The following is a 22,114-nucleotide window of genomic DNA, read 5'->3' as shown; positions in this document are numbered from 1 at the left end:
AGCCACATATGTACTAGATGTACCCCCTAAATACCTGTAAGCAAATAAAGCTAAGTATCGGTAAAACCAATAAACACAAAAAAACAGTGACAGACAACATATAAAATAAATTATTTTAATAGATTTTTTTTCACAGGTGCTGCTTGCAAAGAAAAATGGCGAATATCTACGTGTTGTTTATTAATTATTTAAAAAAGAAATCTGATAAATTGACTGTATATCAGACTTCCATGGACTCTGTTATGTCGTTTTTGAATAGTCTCGCACCAGAGTTAAGAGAAATGAATCTCCAACAATTCAAAATGTTCAAGAGACGTGTGCTAAGCCTTATTGATGATATACTGAATCCATCTTCTACTACGCCTGAAAGTGCAGCAACGAGTCAATTTATTACGTTAAGTAATGAAACGTCCCATCAAACAGTATATTCTCCAATATCGCAGTATACAGAATATGGTAGTCCATATGTGCAACCAGAACAAACACCTAAGGATTTCAGCGGAACATACTCTACAGAATACACTCCTGTGAACCAAGACGTGAATTTCAGAAACTTCGTATGAATGCTTTGTTTAAAAACCTAAAATGTTTAAGCTTTTTTATTTTTTAATAGTAAAATTTAATTTTTAATAAATATGGTAATAATAAATCTTTAAAAATACTTACATAAGTGTTATTAATAGCCTTTCTTGAGGACTCACACATTCTCTCATATTAGTATTCTGTTTCTGTAACTGAGGTGTCATTATTTCAACAAGCTCAAGATATGTAGTTTTGCTCATACTATAACAATCCAAAAATTTTCTATCAGTTTCTTGTAATTCTTTAGCAGCCACAAACATACGACAGTTGATATTCTGCTCGATGTAGGGATGTATCCATACAGTTCTTCTTTTGCGCCTTCTTCTTTGTCGAAGATACAAATACACAACCACAATTTCTTCGTCACTCGAAGAACTCATTTTGCAGACGTCTGTTCTCAAAGAAAACCGAAATGATTGTGGTTGCTCCGTGTGATGAAAACGGTTGAAACTGGTTTCAAACCAATAATTTCAAGAGGGTTTCGTTGCAGTTGCGTTTCACCGTGTGTTCTGGGCCTAACTAAAAAAGTCTGGGAAACCATCAAGGGACAAAAAAATATGTGTCAGAAGATCCTCAAAGAAACCGTCTACACATCCAAACGTCAATTAGTTAACTATTTGCTAGAAAACATTGAACGTTTTATGCAACATACTTGCAATGTACTGCATCAACATGCTGCTGTCAAAAATATAAAAGTTGCTATGACTGAGAACGAAGGTTTACTCCATGTTGACTTTTCGAAAAATTATAACTGCAAGTATGCCTCTGAAATTTACTCTACGCACTTTGGCGGTTCAAAAGCACAATTATCATTGCATACAAGCGTCTTTTACTATGTAGATGTTACTACGAAAGAGAACCGACGGATCGCTAAATCTTTCTGTACCGTAAGTGACAATAGAAATCACGATCCAATTCACAATTGTGTCCATTTGAAGCCTGTTATAGCTGCAATTAAAAAAATGCTTCCAAATTGGAAGCGGATCCATATTTTAAGTGAGGGACCTTCAACTCAATACAGGAACAAAACGATGTTCCATTTGATAGCTGCTTTCTTGAGCGAGAAGACTGAAGTAGATCAAATTTTTGGCATTATAGTGAGAGTGGACACGGAAAAGGAGCCCCTGATGGCGTGGGTGGTTGTCTAAAGCGCACGGCTGATAAACACGTTGCTCAAGGCAACGATGTGCATAATTCGGATGCTTTCATGAACTGTGTTCTTCAGACCTGTAAGGGCATTGAAGTCATCAAAATTGATGAAACGCATGTGGAGGCTGTTGAGAGTAAGATAAAAAACTGCTATATTACTCCGTTTCGTGGAACTATGAAAGTTCATCAGGTCACTTGGTGTCGTGATGAACCAACGGTCCTTCAATTTGGTAGATTGAGTTGTATGAAATCCAGAAGATATTTGTACCCATTACGGCTTAGGTTGTAAAAAGCTTAACATAGCACCACATCCCATAGTGCCCCAACATGATTTACCAACTCTACCAAGTCCAACCCTGATGACTCCTCTGCAAAGTCCTGTCCGTAATAATACACCAGCTCCCAACGATGGAATGACTTCACCGAGTCCGAGTCATGACTCCTATTTACAGTCCAGTGACAAGTCGACGGTCCAGTCCAATTGCGAGTGGCTCGATGCAGCAAGCAACAAAAATTGGCGAATCCAGTCCATCATTGATAATTGGAAATAGCATACATTTTTTTGATGTTTATTCTGACAGCTCAGATACTCTTTCTTCAAAGACAGAGGTGCCGCCTAACCCCACTTTTACGAATATTCAAAGGACTACTCGCTTCTGGTCTTCCGACGAAGACGAGGACATATTTTGACCACTGAATAGATGTCGTTACGGTGGACAAACACCAAATATTTATTAGTTGCTTTTTTAAAAGTTTTAAGTGATTGATTTATTTGTGATCTTGTGAAGAAAGCATTGACATTATTTGTATCCAAGATTGTACTTAGTTTTTGTTTAGATTTTTTTAAAATATTTAAGAAATAAGTCCACTTGGTGGAAATGTTAGTCTTTTCGCAGGTACCGAAAAATAGTTTTTTTTTCTTATAAATCTCTTTTTGTACAGTATTGATCTCAGACCGATACTTATTAATGTTATTGAGGGTATTAAAAGTCAGAATATAACTTTGATTTAAGTAAATAATGTGTTTCATTTTTTCACTAAAAAAACCTTGGCTTGGCAAAGACCCATCTATACTTTTAATTATCATTGTTGTGAAGCGGTTGATCGGGGTGGCGCTGCTGTGCTATTTTTGACATCAGCTCTGTGTTATTTTTGTAATTAAAAATATGAAAAAGTGATTTTGCCTATCAAAAACAGTGTAATATTGTGAAGGAAACTTCGTTATACCAAGACAACCGTTTGTGAGTTGGATAACTTCGATCTTCCAACAAAAAACGTGTAAAATAACAACTCACGCATAACACAAGAAAAATCAAACTACGTACAAATTGCGAAGCAGAATCATACAACAGTGTAGTCAGAAGGTTAGTCCAAGTAAATATACAATTGAGATAATCAGTGACAGTGTAATTTTTACTATTTCCTAAAGTATAACCTTGAAAACTGCAACTCATTTGAGATATTTTGCATATTGGAAACAACCAGTCCCATCTTTGAATTAGCAATGTACTTAATTCGAGAACTATATCGTTGCAATTTTTGCTGGTGCAACTTCTGTCACTAGAGGGCGCTGATATTAAAAATCCAGTATGGAAGAGATAATGAAAGCACAACAGGAACGAGATATGAAAGACATGGAGGAAAATATAAAGGAAGCAATAAATAAAAATATTGATGAAAAATTCAACCAAATGGAAATAACACAAAATCAGGTTAAGCTTAAAATTGAGGCCGAACAAAAAACTATCGATTTTTAGATCAACCTATGAGGAAGAAAAATATAATTTTCTTTGGTGTTCCAGAATCAGAAAAAAGTTACGAAGAATTAGTCACTGTAATCGTTGACGTCATAAACAATAAAATGGATACCATGTGCCCAAAGTGGGAAATTGACAGCTGTTAACCCTTAATAACCTAGAGTTTCAATTTTGATACCAATCTTTAAAACCGAATGTTCACATTACTATTAGTTTTTTTATAGGTTGGCTGTACGTATTTTACTGTTATATAATATTCTTACCAACGAAATTAAAAAAAAAATGTCATTATTGTTTTATTTTATCTATGACATAGAAAAGCGCGGGAACTCTTGATTGCTTAGGGCGGTCTTTTTAACTATAAAATTAAATATTTCTATTATATTCTATATAATCCTCATATTTTTGAAAAGTATATGAGTATTTGTATATGTTTATCATTTAATTTGTTTAGTATAAGTAAAAGTCTATATATTTAGTGATTTAGGTTTGTGCTAAGAGATGTCGAAAAGGCGGAAAAAAACCAAGCCGGAACGAGATAAAGGTGAGTCTATTTTAGATTCCACCTCTGAAAGTAGTGAATACTCAGATTCGAGTACAGTTTTGGAAGACCACGAGGACTTTTATTTGCCATATAGGGTGGCCGACTATTGTCGCCGATATCCGGAAGACGCAGGTGCCGGTCATGAATTTGTAGTCTTCATAGAGTGTCACTGAACAGCCACTTGGTAGTCGTGACATGCTAACTCTTAGTAGCTACTTATCGCGCTTTATTAAAGGCATTAAATATCTTAAGAAACTCAACAAATATAAGATAGGCGCCCATCCCAGCTGGGGCCACTGAATTGTCTGGAGTGATTTCCTCCGTACCCATTGATATGTCCAACAAAAAAATTTTCAAATCTTTGTCAAGTACAAAAAAAAATATTTCTGTTCGGCGTATAATGAAAAAAAACAAATCCGATAGTGGTTTTATATTACAACCTACACAGGCAGTCATTATTACTTTTGCGTCATCTACTTCACTCCCAGATTACGTTCACTTAAAGATGTGGCGTCTACCAGTGCGACCTTATGTGCCGCCAGTTAAGCAGTGTTTCCGATGCCTTAGGTTTGACCACTTGGCTAAATTCTGTAAGAATGCTCAGCGTTGCTCAATCTGCACTGAAAATCATTCATATAAAGAATGTACTATACCTATTGACAAAGCAGTATGTGTGCACTGTAAAGGTAACCATCTTGCAGTATCAGGTCAATGCCCTATAAAACAAAAAAGATATTGGATAGTAAAAATAAAAGTAAAACACCATTATCAGATTTATTTAAACATCCAACAAACTTTACATCACTCAATAAGACAGAGAACACACAAGACATCAATAATTTAATTTTATCCAATCCAGCAGCAATGAACCTAATCACAGAATCAATAATAAAAGTCATTACACTAAATAAAACACAGAATCAAAGCATTAGCTCACACGCAATTAGTTCAGCTATTAAAGATACCATAAAAATTAAAAATAAAACATCACATTCAACTGTCACAAACTTAACATAGTACAGTGGAATGCTCAAAGTCTGTTGAGTAACAGACTTGAGCTTCAAAACCTACTTTATGAGCAGGACATACACATAGCACTTATATCAGAAACTTGGCTTAAACCAAATATACAGTTTTCTATCAGACGTTATACAATACTAAGAAATGATTGTGGAAATGATCACAATGGTGTAGCAATTTTTGTTAGAAATGGCATTTATTTTGAAAAGTTAGAAACATTTTCTGATAACTCCTCCTTGCAAAATGTAGCAATCAAAATTAAATACAAACAAAGACATCTCAAGTTAGCTTTTATAGTCCTGGCAACAGTGTACCTAACTTTGACAAATCTAAATTTAATAGACTGTTGCATAGTATTCCAAAACCACTAATAATTGCTGGTGATTTTAATGCTCACCATACCATTTGGGGTTCTAATAGAACCAATTCTAGAGGTAGAGACATCATGGATGTAATGGACGATAATGACTTAATGCTCTTAAATAATGATCAACCAACTACAGTGGGTACTAATTCTTGGAGACCAAATGGACTAGATCTAACAATAGTATCTTCTTCATTATTCCTGTGCTGTGAATGGCAAGTTCATCAGGACTCTTTGGGCAGCTATCACTTGCCTACAATCACAAAATTTTCCATGGTAGTGTCGGAAACTGAATCTTCTTCAATTCCATCCAACATTCCTCCACACAATAATCTGAAAATAGTAAATTGGGACCAATATGAGAACTTAGTAAATGACTTGTTAAAACAATATGATATAAATAATTGTAATCTACAGAAGTCTTACAAGAACTTCTGTTCCATAATTCTTAGAGCGGTAGAAAATTCAGTACCTAAAACCAACTACCACTGTAACATATTACTAATCTACCTAAAAGAAAGCGACAACTTCCCTGGTGGAATGGGCAATTTACTAAAGTGGTAGTAGATTGCAAACAGGCTTATCTGTTATTCAAATAAAATTGCAATATCCAAAACTACATTCATTTTAAGCAAGCTCAAGCAAAGAAAAAATGTATATTAAGACTTGAACGTCGTAAATCCTGGACAGATTTTTGCTCCACCATAAATAGGTTAACACCAATGAAACAGATTTGGACAAAAATGAGGAAATTTAAGAACTTATATTCTAATAATAATTGTTTCTCTAGCAATAATTGGATATCCAACTTTTTACAGAAATATACTCCAGATACAGTACCAAATTTGACAATTATTCACAATAATCATCCTTTAAATAGCACCAACTCTTTTATGATTGCCCCTTTTACTATTGAAGAATTAAAAGCAGGTCTATCATCAAGAAAGGACTCTGCATGCGGTTTGGATTGGCTCTCCTATAAAATGTTTAAACTCCTAAACTCTTCTAACTTAAATAAGTTTCTAAAAATATTAAATCTCCTATGGAAGAACTCCACTATTCCAGAAGAATGGAAAACAGACTATCTAATTCCAATTTTAAAGCATGGGAAAGATTCTAGTTCAGCTGATTCATATCGTCCTATCACACTAAGCTCGTGTGTTGGTAAAATTTTTGAACAATTAATAAAACAGAGATTAATATTTTATATTGAAAGTAACAACCTCTTACCTAATAATCAATTTGGATTTCGATGTGGTCGTTCTGCTTGTGAGAGTATACGGCATTTATGTCTTGTCATCCATAGTGCCCAGATTGACAATAAGATATTGGCTAGTGTTTTTTTGGATGTTGTAGGAGCATTTAATAATGTTATAATTAATAATGTCGGTGGTTGAGATGCAATACCCCGACCCACCAAACATGTCTTTTAAGTGGAACCAAAGCCCAGTTCATCAGAGGGCCAAGCGGATTCTTCCGCTATAGTCCTGCCCCCGACTCAGATTCAAGAAACCAGAGCGCTGGCAGAACCCGCACCACCTCAGGAGTAGACGCCACACCCCACAGGGGCCGGTTCGGTTTTACGTGGACCCAGTACGAAGAAGGCACTCCAACGACACCCGCCTCACGTTCGGCCGGCCCTGGGACTTGGAGCTCGAACAGAGGAAGAAACCAACGTGACCATAACAAATGCATGTCCGGGGTATTTTTCGACAGGGGGGCGAGCGAGTACTCGCTGGAACTGGACGACGGACTGTCTGATTTACTCGATCAGATTAAACCAGACTTCCTACCAAACCTTCAGAACTTAGACGCACTCGTTCGCTTCTCTGTGGGCGTACCCTCTTTTTTTCCAATTCGAGGCTCATCGTACACCTCAGGACTCTACCTGCACTATCGAATGAATGCTTCAGGACAGCTAATCATAATAGCGAACTCCCTTTTGCACATATATGGGGATATAATGAGGAGATTCAGGCGTGGATTCGGCCAGGCTCCTTCTGTCGTCAATCGTGACGTACTCGACGACTTCATCAGAAAACACCTCCGAGTTATATCGAAATGGGCTTTCCCAAAAGTATTTGAGCGGGGGCCCGCATACGTATTTATCATGCATATGGAGTTGTTGGGTGCAAAGTCACCGTGGACAAAGAAAATGGTGGAAGATGATATAACGGCTTGGGTTTCCGGATCAGCAGAGGGCAACCTGGATTTGATGAAACCCTACATGGATGCTATCTTCCAGGAATGGAGCTTCGACAGGAACCCAGACAACTCGCTTAAGTTTAAGGATTTTTGCAATGACCCTTTAAGGGGGGGATCGAGCGGGGGCGCAAAAAAAGCAAAGATAGCCGGTTCAGAGTACAGATCAAAGTGGGCTTGGGCGTTTAGCCGGATGATGGGCAAGAATAGAAAGTTCGAACCGCCTGGTAAATATGACCTCTACACCAGCGCGGCGGCGGAGCCCGAAGTGTGCAAAGTGGCACTTAAGGAGGACGAGAAGAAGACACACGAGATCATTACAACTCCCATGGCTTCTTACCTTAGACAATCTTACTTGGCATATTGATGGAACCGTCTCCTCGGAGACTCCCCGTTAACAAACCCTGAATTACTGGGGCATTTCCAATCTACCTCATACCAGTGGTACGGGTGTGCGGACGCGGAAAGGTTCGACCATTCCTTGTCAAAAGACATGGTCAAGTACGTCATACGGCGCATGGGAGAGATAGATGACAAAACCAGGTGTGTGGCTGACGCGGAGATTAAGAGCATCGACAACTTAACTATAATTTGGAATAACAAAGAGTGGGAGTATAAAGGTGGGTTGCTGTCTGGCTGGAGGATAACATCCCTCCTCGGCACCATGGTCTCAATGTCTATTGGGCGTTACATAATAGAAAAGAATAACATATCCGGCTCGAAGGACGACGTAAACGACTTGATAGGTTGATAGACAATAATTTTATAATAGTAGTACCATACTAGCCTTTCCGCATCGGACGTGCCCGCGGGCACTGGTAATTCAAAAAACAATGAGAGCGGCAGTGCCCCAAGGCACTCTTTTACCTCACCTAGTTTTCACCCTTATTAGGTGTACAAGATGGTTTATTTACCTACGCAATTATGAACGAGTGAAGTCCGATACATATTTAGATCCGTTACGATTCAAGGCCACCAATATTCGACGTCATAGCTTTACGGCCATAGCATTTTTGTGTTCACTTTTTCGCGGGCGGCGCAGCGAGCGGACGTTATCAAGAGTGTGCACGAATATTGTTCTTTGAGGAGTTATTACCTAATAATCAGTAAGTTGCTATTTTTATAATAAATTATAATAGTCTAATACATAGTATTTGTTGGTATATTTATTTGTTGAAAATGCCTCTACTCAAATTTTGTAACGGCTAAAGATGGAGACTGAAGTATCGTTTCCTTTGTCTAATGATTTTTTATTGTTTTTATTTATTAGAATACATTGAAATATCATAACTTTACTTGTAAAACTATCGTAAAATACATTACTGTAGTTATTTTGTCCCATTATTCTATAGTTTTTTTTATAAAATTGATTCTTAGGGCGCTTTTAGTGTCACGCGGATTTGCTCACGCACGCGGGATTGGCCCGCATGCGTAAAATTTCACGCTGCGGATCATACGCAGCATGAGTTTCAGTTTTCTACGGGCTGCGTAACGGTATAGACGTGTTCAAAAATGATCAATGTCAGAAGAATATGTGTCGCTTACATACTTTACAAACGACGAAACAAGAAGACAAGAGTACATGTTGATCCCTTTCTTGAAAATAGGCTTCTTGCTGGGGCGTTTGTTACACATTTTGGAAAACTACAAAATAGTGAACGTAAATTTAAAAATTACTTTCGAATGTCCATTCGTTCTTTTGATGAACTGTTGTGTAAAATTGAGAATAAGCTACAAAAAAGCAGTTTACGAAGGATTACAATACAACCGATTGAGAGGCTCGCTATTACATTAAGGTAAGTTTTAAATTTTAAATATTTAATTTCTTGCTATGATTTAGTGGAAAGGGATTTGAACAGGTAGGATAAACGTACCAATCCCAAACCAGTAAAGGACTTTTTTGATTTCAAATTACTGTCATGTGTAAATTTACATGTGCAAAAAAAATATGGTCATGTACTCTGGTCAACTGCAAAAATGTTAAACAGAAAAATCAAATCAATGATATTTTCAGTAGTTGACCATCGTGGTCAATTATTGAGACATCATACAACACATGTTCTAGTAATTATCCAGTCTAAATAAACGGTATAATAATGATTGTTTGTTTGAAATATCGTAAAGTAATGCGTCATTGGTTATTAATTGTTGAAATTTCATAAAATCAGATTATTTCACTCATAAAATGTCGCCTTTAAAGTGGAATCATTCCTACCTTTCATCACACGCGACTTATAAAATTATATAAAGTTATAGGTTTGCACATGACAGTAATTTGAAGTCAAAAAAAGTTCTTAATTGGTTTGGGATTTCAACTACATACACAATCCTTTTTTTATCTGATAAAGTACACATGGCCACAGATCAAGTTACCCAAAACCAGTATAAATGGAACTCGCACCTTGCGCATTATCATACTTAGGTAACCCGTCGGAGTCCCGCTTATACTGGATTTGAGTAACTTGATCTGTGCCGTGTGTACAACCGCACTCATATGAATAAACAAACAATTAGAGAGAAACTGGAGAAAAAAAGTTAATCGTACTCATTTTAATAAAAAGAGTTTTATTCATAAATTAAAAATCAAATTTTACATCATTCATTTCTTTGTAAATTTGTATCCTGAGCGTTGACATTACTTTCGCCAGTAGATGATGTTGTTGCTGGGTTATAAATTATGTCATAAGACGTGATATTAAACAGGCGACTTTCAGTCGAAATAAGAGTTTCATTATCATTCACTGCAGCAGAACTAATAGCATTGTCGTTAAGACTGGAAGTATCCTGGATTATACTATTGGTTTGGTAATCTTGATTTATCGGTGACAAACTGTCAAGCTCAGTAAAAGCACTAGAACTTGTTGTAGGTATGGGGCTGTAGTATGCAGGTTGTGTTTGACTTTCCATTTCCATAACTATATTTAACACTTTTGTTCTGAACATAAGTTTTTGATATCTAGTGAATCTTTTTAATGAAGGCTGCAGAGACTGAAAGAAAGCCAAATCCTCACTTTCCAGCTCCAGTTTTGCTTAGACTTTAAGCATTCTAATAACTGTGCCTCAAATTCGGATGGTGCTTGCTTTTTAGATTTTACTTGTTTTTGTTTTAATGTTGGGTGAGAACTTTCTTGACGTGAAGTACCTGGTTGCGTGGACTCATTACGTGTTTCTAAATTACGTTGTGATGTTAGTTGAGAACTTTCTTGACGTGAAGTACCTAGTTGCGTGGACTCATTAGGTGTTTCTAAATTACTTTGTTCAGACATTTCTTCACAGAGTGACTCTTCTCCGGCAGTTTCCGTTGTACTGTCTAAGAAAGTCAAAATGTCATAGTAAGAATATTTCTTCTTCTTCTTACTCCCAGAGCCGGATGGCTGATTTTTTTCAGATATCTTGTCTTTCTGGTAAGTGTCCCTTGCTGTTCGCCAGCGTTGTTGTATTTTCTTGTCTGAAATGACAAAATATAATAAGTAGTTGGCAAAAGTACACACAGTTTCAGATCAAGTTACCCAAAACCAGTACCAATAAAATTTGCCATCATCAATATTAAGGTGAAAACTTCCGGAAGTCACTAGCGCTGTAAGTTTTTAATTTGTTTTAACAAAAATTAGCTTCATTAGATTCCTTTCATTTGTCGGAAATTTTACCATAGGGGTTAATTTATACAGAGGAGATTTCTTATAAAATATTAACAGCACAGTTATGTATCTCAAATCTGCTAAAAGTGGCCACTTTTAGCAGATATGAGATACATAACTATACTTCGAACATTTCATATGAAATCATAACTGCATAAATACCCCCCTATGATAAAATTTTCGGCAAATGATAGAAATCTAACGTAGCTACAGTACTGTAGTTAAAACGAATTAAAAACTTCTAGCGCTAGCTACTTCCGTGCCCTTTCACCTTAAGGGTATTTATTTTTCTTCTGAAGTAAAATTCGAGCGGTGCATGCCGTCTTATGTCTGATGTCAGCATTATTAATATATTATATAATCATAATATTATTAATATATTGTTTTTGTTTTCAGATATTTGGCAACTGGTAATACATTCACTGATCTACACTATTCCTACGTGATTGGAATTGCAACAATTAGCGAAATAGTAAGACAAGTTTGTTACATAATATGGATTGAACTAAAGTCTGAATGTATTCCACAGCTTAATGGGATCAAATGGAAAGAAATCGCAGAGGGATTTCTCACATATACAAATTTTCCTAATTGCTTGGGTGCTATTGATGGAAAACATATAAGAGTGATTCGACCGCCGCACAGTGGATCACTATATTTTAATTATAAGAAATATTATTCTGTAGTGCTCCTCGCAATGTGTGATGCTGATTATAATTTTACATATATTAATGTCGGTACCAGTGGAAGTAACGCCGATTCAACCATCTTTAGAAGGAGTCATTTGTATACGAAACTGGAAAGTAACACGTTGGGTATCCCTGACCCGCAAGAGTTGCCTATTATTTGCCCCGAAGTAGCTTATCCATCTAGTGTAAGAGCAAAGTTGCCGTTCGTGATAGTGGGAGACGAGGCATTTGGTTTATCATCACATGTGATGCGGCCTTATGCTCGTGATAATTTACCTTACAAAAAGAAAATATTTAATTACCGTCTGTCCAGAGCTAGAAGGTACATAGAATGCACTTTTGGAATTATGTCAAATAAATTTAGAATATTTCACAGATCCATGACTGTCAAGTTAGATCTAGCACAATTAATAGTCAAGACGGCATGTGTACTTCACAATTTCATAAGGAAACGGGATGGATACATGGTCAGCCATACATTTGTCACAAATGGTTTTACGGGACCACTACCCAGGCAGCAGACTGAAAGTAGTAATACGTCGGCAAGTAATATCAGAGATATATTTGCAGATTACTTTATCAATGAAGGAAAAGTCTCCTGGCAACACCGATATATAATTAATTAACTAAACTCAAAAGGTTTTAGAAGGTTTTTGATGTTATTTGTGAATTAAATAATTATGCTTATATTAATAAAGTAATGATGCTTGTATAAATAAAATAATAAACCAAACACATACCCGCCTCTTTTCTTTCCTCTTCGCTCAAATTTTCGTAGTTAGGTGCCAATTCCTTCAAAATATCTCTCCATGCAGCCTCTCTCGCGTCCCTGTTTTTGTATAATTCATTGCGTTTATCCCACAAAACGGGCCGCAGATGAACTTCAATGATTACTCGCTCTGTATCGATTTTCATTTCGGCAGTACAATACGGCGCGTGCGCCCCGTTCGACTCTAAAATGGGCACTGAAGTTGTAGGCAGTGCTTACGCATGCGGATACCCCGCACCGGGGTGGCGCCCCGCACAGCGCCCCGCGTCCCGCGTGCGTATATCACGCTTTACAATAGATACCTATATGAAATTGTTCTTTGCGGATGCTACGCATGCGGGCCAATCCCGCGTGCGTGAGCAAATCCGCGTGACACTAAAAGCGCCCTAAATGCGAGGCCTCTCAAAATGGTCGCACACATATAAATTTATCATCTTGAGTGTTTGTGTTTGTGATTGAGAGTGTCAGAAGAGAGTGGGGCTGAGTGTCTGGATATGGGGTGTTATTCATTTTCAGATGAAGTATTTTTCCCGATTTAAAAAAAAGAGGTTATCATTTTTTTTACCGAGCACAAATAAAACACATTTCATTATTTTTACAGAAACTAACATATTTCCAACAATAATGTCTGACCAAGAGATGTCTGTGCCGCTGTATCGGTGCAGGGCCACTCCTGATGGACAGTTAGGCCAGCCGTACACGGACTGCTACAAGCAGTTATGACTAACGTGACCAGGTGTCCCGTTTTGAACGGGACTGTCCCTTTTTATAATTACGAGTCCCGGTGTCCCCGTAATGAACTCTGGGACGCAAAATTGTCCCGTTTTCGGAAATCGCGCGAAAACTTGCGTAGTAAGTCGAGCCAGCGGACGGCCGCCGCATTTGCCGGACGCGAACGAGCGGTGTGAGAGAGCGAGACCGCGCGTCAACGCGACCTAAGAAGACGTGATTGGCCAAGACGTCATCGCGCGATTCGCGCGCACCTTGTTGACTTGTGTTTGGCAGATTTTATTCTCGCATATCTACGACTTCTCGTTATTTGTTGTTATTAGTTTCTTGTTACTGTTAATAGTTGTAGTCTACATGAGACACGAGTTTGTAGATGCCGTGTAGAGATCTTTTGTTTTGGATTCAAGCATAAGTTAAAATGCCGAAACGCAAGTGTTCGTTCAATATTAGCTTACAAGCAAAATATCCGTTTATCAAGCAAATAAATACTCCGTCAGATGTCAGATGCGAAAAGTGTCGTACAGAATTTAGTGTTTCCCACAGTGGTGCCGGTGATATTGAACAGCATTTAAAGTCTGAAAAACATAAAAATGCCGATCGTGCCGCCGCTTCGAGTTCTTCGATGTTAAAGTTTTTCAAGAAAACGGATGCATCAACTTCAGAGGATTTGGATACCGCCGCGGCAGAAGGCGTCTGGGCTTATCACACGATACAAGAAAACCACAGTTTTCGCTCTAATGACTGTGCATCGAAATTGATTCAATCATGTTTTGATCCCAAATTTACATGCGCGCGTACGAAATCAGAAGCTATTATTGTAAATGTTTTGGCGCCTGCAGCGATGATAGAATTAAAAAACGATCTTGATAAGTCCAACTGTATTACAATACTAAACGACGCTTCAAACCACGGTAACAAGAAAATATACCCAATTGTAGTGCGATTTTTTCAACCTTACGTAGGAGTGCAAGTCAAAATTTTAGATCTCCAAGACCAACCAGGTGAGACATCTGATATCATTGTCAATGATTTAAACCAAGTGTTGACCGATAATAATTTGACAGCAAAAGTTTTGGCATTTTGTGGGAACAATGCCAATGTCAATTTTGGCGGCCCGGCTAAACGAGGAACTAACAATGTGTTAACGAAATTGCAATCATTTTTAAAAAAGCCATTAATAGGCATTGGATGTGGCGCCCATGTAATTCACAATGCAATAAAATCTGCTGCAGACGGGCTACCTTTAGATTATGAAAGTATTATTGTGAAAATATATTAATTTTTTTATATTTACACGATTCGAGTTGAAGCTCTAAAGCAGTTTTGCACCGAAACTGGAATGGAATATCAAGAAATGCTCGGCTATAGCAAAACCAGGTGGCTTGCTCTTATGCCTGCCTTGGAAAGGGTTTTAAAAATGTATCAGCCATTAAAAAACTAAATTTATTGAATTAGGCGTTACTTTGCGGAAATCCATAAGTATACAAATTATTAGTGTTAATTCCGCCAATATATTAAAAAACTACTTTTTAAGTATTGAAAAATGTCCCCTGATGCTAAAAAACTTTTTTGAAGATCCCACATCTGAATTGTGGCTTTATTTTTTATATGCTCAGTCAGCAAGTTTTCATCAAGCTGTATTAAAACTTGACAGGCCAGACTGTATCGGCAATTGAAGCGGCAAAAGAAGTCAATCAACTAAAAGACAATTTGACTCAGAAACAGACCAATCAATTTATTCCATTTAGGGTCCGTTCACACAGACCGGCTCGGAGAGGAGAGCAGATTTTTATCATGTTGGAAACAGTGTTTTGAGTGATTGTAGTAAAGTTTATTTTTGCATTTGCACCTTTTTTGTCATTAAAAATGCCTGAACGCGCTTCGTGTGAAGTAATAAAAGGAGCCGACCGGCTCCGCTTGCGTGCTCTTTCTCGCTCGCGCAGCCGATCGGCTCTGATTGCGTGCTCTTTCTCGCTTGCGCAGCCTGTCGGCTCCGATTGCGTGCTCTTTCTCGCTCGCGCAGCCGATGGGCTCCGATTGCGTGCCCGCTGCGGCCGCGCCGACTGCCATTTTGATAGCAACATTTGTGCGTACTTGTACGAAAAGATGAATGATGAAAAATTAATAATACTCGTGTCAAAATATGAGTGTTTATTTGACATAACCAAGCCATCATATAGCGATCGGATAATGAAAGACAATGCATGGGAGGAAATTAGCAAATGTCTCGGAATAAGTGGTAAGTAAGGTTTTCATTGTTTTACACCTACCCCCAGATACTCAAACGAATTTTAAAGCAAGGGCTTCTTAAACTCGTGCTGCGACGTGTTAGATTCAAAGTCAAAATAGGAATAACATGAGTTTAAATGCGCCCTTACTTTAAAAACTCGTTTGAGTATCTGATCGTTAGAATATACTTATGTAGTAGACAATTTTTATTAAATATAACTTAAGAAACTCGCGTAGCCACTTGATCTTGCCAATCTAAAGCACCACTTGATGAAAAATAATCCTTAAATTTATTCCTTGTGGTTAGAACTGCGTCGCTATTAGAACTGTTTTCATTATTATTGTCTGTTATTGCTGTTAATAAATTTATATTGCTGTGAAATTCATTCTCTTGTCCTGGCGTCCGATTTTCTATTAAAAAATTATGTAAACATGTAGTTGCTAATATAATTAAATCACAGTACTTCGGCTGAATTTTCATTCGTTTTTGATAAATTTCAAATCTTTGAGTTAGCATTCCAAATGCACATTCTACGACTTTTCTTGCCCTGCTTAAACGCAGATTAAATACTTTTTTTGATAATTCTGTTCTTGCTTGTTCTCTTGGATACGGCCGCAATATATTATTGCTCAAAGGAAATGCCTCGTCTCCTATAAAAACATGTGGTAAGCTTTCAGTGGTACTAGGTAGAGGTTTATTTGGGGGCAGCTTTAACTTATTGGTGTTGAGTTTTTTCCAAAATTTTGAATTCTGTAAAATTCCGCCGTCGCTATTTTTACCATATGATCCGACATCAACAATTAAAAAACTGTATTTCGCGTCGACCACAGCTAGTAACACTGTACTGAAAAAGTTTTTATAATTATAGTATAAGCTTCCACTATTATCTGGTGCCTGTATATTGACATGCTTTCCGTCTATAGCGCCCAAACAGTTAGGAAAATTCCAAATATTAAAGAAATCACGTGAAACCTTTTCCCACATTTCTTCATCTGGCATCTGCATAACTATGGGCATCAAAACATCACAAATTACTCTGATTGTCTCATGAATAATTGAATGAACTGTAGAAATTCCCATTCGAAAATTAAATGACAAGTTTTTGAAACTGCAACCAGTGATGAGGAATCTGTAAAAATAAAACAAACACACAAAATAGAAATATAAGACTGCCGTACCAAAACGAACTATAAAATAAAAAAGAGTTATGTTATTAATTTTTCATTTCTGTTCTTTCCAGTGACGCAGTGCCAGGATCGTTGGAAGAAACTGCGAGATAACTTCAGAAAAGCCTATTATAACCGAAAAGGCAAGAGTGGCGATGGTGCAACTACGTCCAAATTGATAAAATTTGAAAAAGAACTTTCTTTTATAATACCATTTTTTCGCAATCGAAACCAAATATCTAATGTAACATTATCATCGGATGATTCAGAGCCTGGCACACCAATACCACCACCATCGACATCATCTAAACGTTCTGACCATTCTGAAGTTGAATCGCTTGCAAGTACTTCTGGCTCGAAAAAGAGACCACGCTTAAGCAAAGATGTTGCTACGGTTTTCGAAGAGTATCTTGAAGAAAAAAGAAATACTACACCCCGTGACAAGGCATTACGTAATTTTTTTTGTCTATGTCAGATACAGTGGAAACATTCCCAAAAGAAGTCCAAGCACGAATTAAAAGGCGCGTGTTTAACATTGTTAATGAAGCTGAATTAAGTCTGTATGAAAATAGTACAGATTTGAATTATTCTTTGTCTATAAATTCACCGCCATCGACTAATCAATCTACTTACCTAGTGTCAAACGAAACCTATATTCCTCAAAACTATCCAGATCAGACTACTTACGGGTACAATACCAGCACACAAAATACAAAATAATAAACAATCAAAAACAATAATAATTATAATAATAATAATTAAACACACACAAATCTGTACTATTTAATTACATTTCATTAACGTAAATAATGCTTAATAAATGGAGGGCTGTGATTTTGTGATCTATTTAGATGTTTGTGTTATTTAACATGATTAGTATAAGTAATTTACATTTCATTAACGTAAACAATGCTTAATAAATGGAGGGCTGTGATTTTGTGATCTAAATAACATGATTAGTATAAATAATTGTTTTTTATTTACCTTAAAGTTACCGTTAACCTTTCTTCGGCTGTAATGGTGCAACGATAATTTGTAGTCTTTTTTGTTATATGTACTCTTAACAAATCTGTCAATTTCAAAAATTGCCAATATTCCATACGATAATACTCATAAAATTTTAGGCTATCTCTCTTCAATTCCTCGAAAATGGTGTGAAACTCCCCATGGATTAGTCTGTTTTTCCAAATATGTTTTACCCATATTTGTTTCCGCTTGCGCTTACGTTTCCTATGTTCTATTTCAAGTAATCTTGCTAACAAATATATTTCTTCGTCGGAGCTATCTAAATCCATGTTTCGAAAAGCACACGTTAACACACCGAAAACAAAACTTAGACTGCGCGGAATACTGGCACTGCCTTTGTAGTGTATCCACCCGACTCCGAGCGCATCCGACCGGCTCCGAGCACATCCAACCGCACCCGCTTTCAGATCTCTTCCAGCCGGTCGATGTGAAATAGTTGGCGGCTCCGCTCCGGCCAATTCCAAGCGTATACGACCCGGTCTGTGTGAAAAGAAAAAAGCAGGCCGATGCTCTCCGAGCCGGTCTGTGTGAACGGACCCTTACGGTCCGTCAATTCATGGTGAAATTGAAAAAAAATAGTACTGATATAGATGAAGAGTTTGTGAAAAGGACAGCTACAGAATTTTATAAAACAAGCAGTGGACTTGCTTTCTTACCAAAGAAATGGAGATATTTTATTGGGCAGATTTAAAAAAGGTCCCTGAATGGGAAGACGTTCAAAAATGTCTCGACATATTAATTGAAAAGGAATATATTGACTGCAATAAGGACACAGAGGATTTTGATGAATTTTCATTGATTTCTAAATATATTACTTTGCAAAAAGTATCCGAATGGAACAATGTAAATGTTTCCGCGGAAACTCGTTGGGTGGAAGTATTCAAACACTTTCACGCTAACAATCTACAGCATGAAAACTTTTCTATATTAATTGAATATATTTTATGTTTACCTGCTACAAATGCACCAGTAGAAAGAGTATTTTCTATGATGAACAAATTGTGGACATCTGAGAAAACCCAGTTACAAATTTCAGTTCTAAAGGCGATGTTGATAACTAAAGTGAATATTAAAAAAACTTGCCAAGAATTTCATACTTATTTGAAATCGTCACCAGCTATACTAAAGCAAATTTGTTCTTCTGATAAATATAACTCAGCTGACGAACTGTATAAACACTTACTTTTTTGTGAATAAAAAAAAATAAACGGTTTCTATTTTTATTGACCTGAATCATCAATGTCCCGTTTAGAGTCAAAAAATAAATGGTCACGTTAGTTATGACCGACTGCTTGAAGCCGCGACTGCGCGGTGAACTATAGCCATTCATTCGTTGCCGTACACACGACTGCTCGAGCAGTCGCGACCGCTTCAAGCCGTCAACTATATGATGAAATTCCATCGTGCTGTCGACCGCTCGCGAGCAGTCGCGAGGCATACACTGACTGCTCGAGCCGTCGGCGGCTCTAGAGCAGTCGACAGCTCTATGACCTCCCCCTCCCTTCTCTTCTGGCCTCGCGGCGTCTAGTGTCTCTCTGTCTCGTCTCATTTGTCGACTGATCTTTGAAAATGGAGGGTGTGTGCGATAGTGATGCGCTTATAAGTGCAATTAAAACACATGAAATTATTTGGAACTATAAGCTTAAGGAGCACAGCGGCAAAATAAAGAAGAATGCATGGGCAATTATTTGCGCCCAAGCTATTGAGAACTTTGATGAAAAAACAAATCAAGAAAAAAATAAAATCGGTAAGTAAAAAAGTCAGTCATTTTATTACACATACATTTATTAAGTTTGTGTCATATTATAAAGTCACACACATATTTATTGATTTATATCATGTTCCATTGCCAATCTAGTTTGCCTTCTTCGCTCACAAAGTAATTAGCAAATTCTTCACGGATTGTTGTTAACATAGGCCCACCTGGGCGAACTTGCTGGGTTGAATGTACTATAGAGTGAGGAAGACCCTCAAACGTATCCTCAAATTTATTTCCATCTTGTTGTTTTACGTAGTTGTGAAGAACACATGATGCTTTTACTATATCCACTGCGAAATCAACACTGACGTTATCCCTTAAATGCATAAAGTAGTAAAACTGCAACATACCATTCAAACGACCATAAAATTATTAGTATGAGTTCAATGCATGCTGTTGCAGGATTATTACTATCATGGTGATATATTTAATCGAGTGGCAACACACTTTTTTTCTTCACGACTGTCAAATTTAAATTGATTTTGACAAATCAAAGCCGATCGTAATTTTGGAGCGGATGAAAATTGTGTATTTGCTTTGCAGTGTAATTATTTGGTTTTCGAAGGTACGTTCAAACAAAATTAGTTATTTTACGTAATAATTCATCTTCTTTTCAGTACAATTTATAAGTTATAAAAAAAACTTTTGGTGTGTTCGGAAATTTTGTTTATTTTGTTGTTGTAAATCTGCAACAATATGCATTTACTAGAAAATGTCCCTGTTTAGTTACTAACTATCACTTTTATTGGTTTTCAGATGCCATACTTGAATCAAAAGCAAATAGAAGAGTATTTAGCTCTAATAAATGATGGAGAGATTTCGGAAGATGATCTTGAGGACTCGGATACAGAAGGTAATGAGAATTTTTATGAAAATGGAGACGATTTGCTTCACGATCTTGAGAGTCCATTAGAAGAGGAAAATGATGACCCCGATAATGATCCATTCATGGCAGGAGACCCGCCATTGATAAATGAAGCTACAGCAAATGATCAAGTGCCACAGGTTCCATTCCCCTCAACAAGTCAAGCTAGTCGCCGAGCAACTATGAGAGGACTCGTATGGAAGGTAAAAAAAATTGTTTTGAATTCTGACCAGACAGCTTTTCATGGAGACACTACATACCCACCTGAACTGAAGGATGAGGCTACTACTGGTACTCCCTATAGTATTTTTCACATTTTATTACATCAGAAATAGTTCAAAGGATTGTGGAAGAGTCTAATTTGTATTCCGTTCAAAAAAATGTGACTAAACCATTAAATTTATCTGAAACTGAGCTAAGAAAGTTTATGGCGATACTGATATACATGTCTGTTATAAAATATCCCAATGTACGGCTATACTGGTCAAATACTGTAGGTTTTCAACCAATCAAGGACATAATGACTGTCAACCGATTTGAGACTATTCGTAGATTTCTACATTTCAACAATAACGAGAAACATTTACCCAAGGAACACCCACAACATGATAGGCTCCATAAGATAAGGCCTATAATTAGCCATCTAAATGAGAAATTTGCTTTAGTTCCTATGGAACAAAAACTCTCAATTGATGAACAGATGTGTGCCACAAAAGTGGCACACTTCATGAAGCAGTATTTACCTAATAAGCCCCATAAGTGGGGGTTTATATTATATGTGATGTGCAGCGTGAAAGGTTATGCTCATAAATTTGAAATATATACTGGCCAAGAGAATGAACGGCTTCCAGATGAACCAGATTTTGGGCCAGTGGGAAATGTTGTAGTCCGGCTTGCTAGAGGTGTCCCAAGGCATATAAATCATATAATTTATTTTGATAATTTTTACACCTCTGTACCTTTAGTTACCTATCTTGCCAAACAAGGAATCTATAGCCTAGGTACTGTGCAATCTAACAGGCTAGTGAACTGCAAACTGCCGGACAAAAAAACAATGATGAAGAAATCTGTTCCTCGTGGAACTTATGAAGAGCAGATGACTGAATTTGACGGTATTGATTTGACAGCAGTTACTTGGAAGGACAATAAAGTTGTAACTTTTCTATCTTCATATGTTGGAGCTGAACCTGTGGGCCAAGTAGAAAGATTTGACAAGGCAAATAAGACTAGAATTAAAATTTCATGCCCACATATAATAAAGGAATATAATGCCCATATGGGCAGAGTGGACCTAATGGATAGCTTTATTGGGAGGTACCGAATTGCAACGAGAAGCCGAAAGTGGTATCTTCGTATCTTTTACCACTTATCGGACATGACGGTAATAAATTCTTGGCTTGTGTATAAAAATTTAAAAACAACTGAAGCCAATTCATCAGTTCTAAACCTATGTAACTAACTATAGACTGGAACTAGCTGAGGTATTAGCCAAAGTAAATAACTCATTTGAACTCTGCAACAAAAGAGGAAGGCCAAGTACCAGCAACAGTGTTGAAATGGAAATACAAGCAAAAAAAAGGAGAGGACCAGCTCAACATATTCCTCCTAAGGACATAAGGACTGAT

General features: G+C 37.1%; 2 protein-coding genes and 2 pseudogenes across 2 annotated transcripts; 2 read left to right on the top strand and 2 right to left on the bottom strand.

Moving 5' to 3' along the window:
• The first annotated feature begins 8,995 nt into the window (after nt 1-8,995).
• On the top strand, nt 8,996-13,013 carry LOC126973402 (uncharacterized). Its single transcript, XM_050820662.1, has 2 exons — nt 8,996-9,414; nt 11,653-13,013. Exons 1-2 carry the CDS (start codon nt 9,131-9,133, stop codon nt 12,569-12,571), a joined length of 1,203 nt encoding a protein of 400 aa, XP_050676619.1. The 5' UTR covers nt 8,996-9,130; the 3' UTR covers nt 12,572-13,013.
• Nucleotides 10,163-11,657, bottom strand: LOC126973413 (uncharacterized; annotated as a pseudogene).
• Nucleotides 13,014-15,549: 2,536 nt separating the features above from the next.
• On the top strand, nt 15,550-17,829 carry LOC126973421 (uncharacterized; annotated as a pseudogene).
• On the bottom strand, nt 15,575-18,134 carry LOC126973401 (uncharacterized). Its single transcript, XM_050820661.1, has 2 exons — nt 17,824-18,134; nt 15,575-16,802 (listed from the first exon to the last, which is right to left on the bottom strand). The coding sequence occupies exons 1-2, from the start codon at nt 18,132-18,134 to the stop codon at nt 15,893-15,895; spliced, it is 1,221 nt and encodes a 406-aa protein (XP_050676618.1). The 3' UTR covers nt 15,575-15,892.
• Nucleotides 18,135-22,114: the final 3,980 nt, after the last annotated feature.

Source organism: Leptidea sinapis, chromosome 29 (assembly GCF_905404315.1).
Source record: "Leptidea sinapis chromosome 29, ilLepSina1.1, whole genome shotgun sequence".
Lineage (NCBI taxonomy): Eukaryota > Metazoa > Arthropoda > Insecta > Lepidoptera > Pieridae > Leptidea > Leptidea sinapis.
Note: the sequence above shows the minus strand (reverse complement) of the source record. Positions and strands in the feature narration are given on the sequence as shown.

Coding starts and splice junctions, on each gene's coding strand:
- LOC126973402 (XM_050820662.1), top strand. CDS start 9,131: ATGATCAATGTCAGAAGAATATGTGTCGCTTACATACTTTACAAACGA. Junction 9,415..11,652: donor AGGCTCGCTATTACATTAAG/GTAAGTTTTAAA, acceptor TTTTGTTTTCAG/ATATTTGGCAACTGGTAATA.
- LOC126973401 (XM_050820661.1), bottom strand. CDS start 18,134: ATGGATTTAGATAGCTCCGACGAAGAAATATATTTGTTAGCAAGATTA. Junction 16,803..17,823: donor AGGTTAACGGTAACTTTAAG/GTAAATAAAAAA, acceptor TTATTTTTACAG/ATTCCTCATCACTGGTTGCA.